This window comes from Elephantulus edwardii, unplaced genomic scaffold, assembly GCF_000299155.1.
Source record: "Elephantulus edwardii isolate Elephantulus edwardi_28Jun2011 unplaced genomic scaffold, EleEdw1.0 scaffold00094, whole genome shotgun sequence".
NCBI lineage: Eukaryota > Metazoa > Chordata > Mammalia > Macroscelidea > Macroscelididae > Elephantulus > Elephantulus edwardii.
In genome coordinates this window covers 6034805-6037500 of record NW_006399844.1, presented here as the reverse complement: position 1 = coordinate 6037500, position 2696 = coordinate 6034805, and the positions used below count along the sequence as shown (strand labels likewise).

Genomic DNA, 2696 nt, shown 5'->3' with positions numbered 1-2696 from the left:
GAAGCCTACTCGAGCCTCCAGAATTACTGAATCTACTTTTACCAGAACGGTCTTGTGTTAGGATTTATTAAACCTTTGAAGGGCGGGGAATCATGTTCTCTTTTTTTAGCTTTACTTTTCCCTGCTTCACAGGAGTCTGTAATAGCCTAGAGGACTGGAAAGGGCTCAGCCGAGCCGCCCCGGGAGAGCAGCGGTGGAGCTCAGTGTGACCGGAGAAACGCTAGCCTCAGGGCGCCCTAACTTCCAACCCCGGGAGCAATCCAAACCCGAAGGCCCGCGGGGGAGGGGGAACTTCAAGGGGCCGAAGGGATGGGAGCGGATGCCTAGGGGCCCGTTTGGACTCTCGCAGGCTGAACTCTGTGCCGGAATCTAAGCGAGTCCAGCCGCGCCGAGGGACGCGCGCCTCCGAGCCCTGAGGAGTGAGGTGACGTCACCTCCAGGAGGACTCGCTTTTTCATTAATGAAACCGGCCGGCGCGGGCGCATGCGCAGCAGGCCCCCCTTGCCTCTCGCTTCCCCCTCCCCTTTCCCAGCCGCGCTCTCAATCTCTAGCTCGCTAGCTCTCCCTCTCCCCGGGCCGTGGATAGGATCCCACTTCCGGTGGGGTGTCATGGCGGCGTCTCGGACTGTGATGGCTGTGGGGAGACGGCGCTAGTGGGGAGAGCGACCAAGAGGCCCCCTCCCCTCCCCGAGTCCCCTTTCCCCCGTCCCCTCCCCCCAGCCGCCTTGCCAACGCCCCCTTCCCCTCTCCCCCTCCCGTCTCGGCGCAGACCCCCCATCCCCACCCCCGTGGGAACGCTCGGAGCCTGCACTCCTCAGCCCCTCTCCTCGGCTCTTCCTTCACCTCAGCCCCCGCTCCTCGCCCTCTTCCCGGCCCTGGGCGCCGCTCGGCCCGTTCCTCCACCGCCCCCCGGCCACGGGGAGGACATGGCCGCGCACAGGCCGGTGGAATGGGTCCAGGCCGTGGTCAACCGCTTCGACGAGCAGGTAACGGGCCCGTGGCGGGCGCGAGGTGGGAGCCGAGTGGGGGTGGGGACCGAGTGGGTGAGGGGAGGAAGGAGCCGCCTCCCCCGCGACTGCCTCAGGCTCTGGAGGAAGGGAAGGGGGGACGAGTGGGGGTGGCCACGGGGGGAGGTGCGGGAAGGAGGGGACGCCTGGTAGCTCGGACTCCCCTTCCCTCTTAAGTCGGGAGGTGGGCCTTTTCCCTGTCCACCCCTCTGACCCTCCAACCCCTTTATCCACAGCCCTTCCGCCTTCTAATAGGGATGGGTGACCTGGGGGTGCTTTCAGGGATTCTCCATCTGGATTCAATCAGGTCCCCCTACTTTTTTTGTAAACAGAGATGGGTAACGATTAGGGGTTCCCTCGTCCCTCGGTGCGCCTCCTGACTGGGGGCGATTGACTGCAGGAACCCTCAGGCCTGTTGTATACCCCCAGTAGGAGAACGATAACATCTCGCCCCTCCCCCAGTTTCTTCTGCTTCCTCTCTTGGAGGGGGAAGAGTAGAAGTAAGCAGGGAAAAGCACAGGTTTATTACTGACTTTCTGTTCCACCGGCTCAGCCTGCTCAGAGTGCACACACACTGCTTATCTTTTGGATGTCCCACACGGGCGCCCCCCCCCCCATCCTGATGAGACTAGACCAGCTTTCCCGTTGCCGCTTGCAGTGGGAACCGTGGTTGTCGCTCCCTCCGGCTTCTGAAATATTTCCCCCTTTTTTTGCTTTCCCTGATCCTTTCAATTTCCCCAGTATTTCGCCAGCGATCTGAGATGGTTAGCTATTGCTTTCTTGCGTGAGAATCTTGGGGAGTGAAAGAGGAGACGGGTGAAATGAGAATGGAAAACCGCCTGTGTGCACCGAGCAAGGGCAGCTGGGATGTGGTCCTGGAGCTGATCATTCAGCAAGTGTTTTCTTTTTTAACTCTCCTCTGGTTTAATCAAGAACTTCCACAGAAGATATTTAGGATTGGAGTGGGGCGTTTCATAGCTTGGTGACTTTTTAATCTTTGAGCTTCACATACTAAATCCTGGGTCTAACCAGAATCAATGCACACATAGCCTTTTGTCAGTGAGAATTAGCTTAACTTTTGTGCTACTGTAGGTGATTGGAGATGATTTAAAGGGATGCTTTCTGCAGCTGCATTTCTGTCATGGGCTTCCTATAATGAGGGACTTGTTTAAGGTTGAGTTAATCTGTTTTGTTTACTGGTTAGAATCATAAAACAGATTATGTGAGGAGCTGGGTATTGGGGGCTCCTCTTATTTGACTTGTAAACATTTCCTATTCATATAGTGAATGACCTACCTACCTGAAAGATATTTGGGAATAGGCAGAGAAAGTTGAGCAGAAGCTATACTGATAAAATAAAAATGATGCTGTTCAAGACTTCAAGTGTACTCCCTCCTTCTTCCCAAATCCTACTTACAGCCAAAAGGCATCTAACCAACTCTACTACTATTCTCTCTGGTGATGTAAAATGTTAACTCCTTAAAACAAATTCTATTATTGGACGTTAATTTGGAAACTTGAGAGAACAGACTTCTGAGTATTTAAAGGATGCCCAGAGGAACCCCAGTGCTGAACCACATATTTTTGGTGTAGGAATTTAAAAGGATTCATAGCACATTTTTAAAAAACATCCGAAAACTTATTAATGTATTACCTTTTGATGTCTATGCTTATCCATCAAATGAGATA

At 54.2% G+C, this 2696-nt stretch overlaps 1 protein-coding gene across 1 annotated transcript in view; it reads left to right on the top strand.

The window, feature by feature from the left end:
- The first annotated feature begins 926 nt into the window (after positions 1 to 926).
- The window catches only part of NF1 (neurofibromin 1), a 330500-nt gene continuing 328730 nt past the window's right edge, over positions 927 to 2696 (top strand). Inside the window, exon 1 of the mRNA XM_006891069.1 lies at positions 927 to 986. Within this exon, the coding sequence (XP_006891131.1) occupies positions 927 to 986 (60 nt within the window). The remainder of the gene's footprint in view (positions 987 to 2696) is intronic.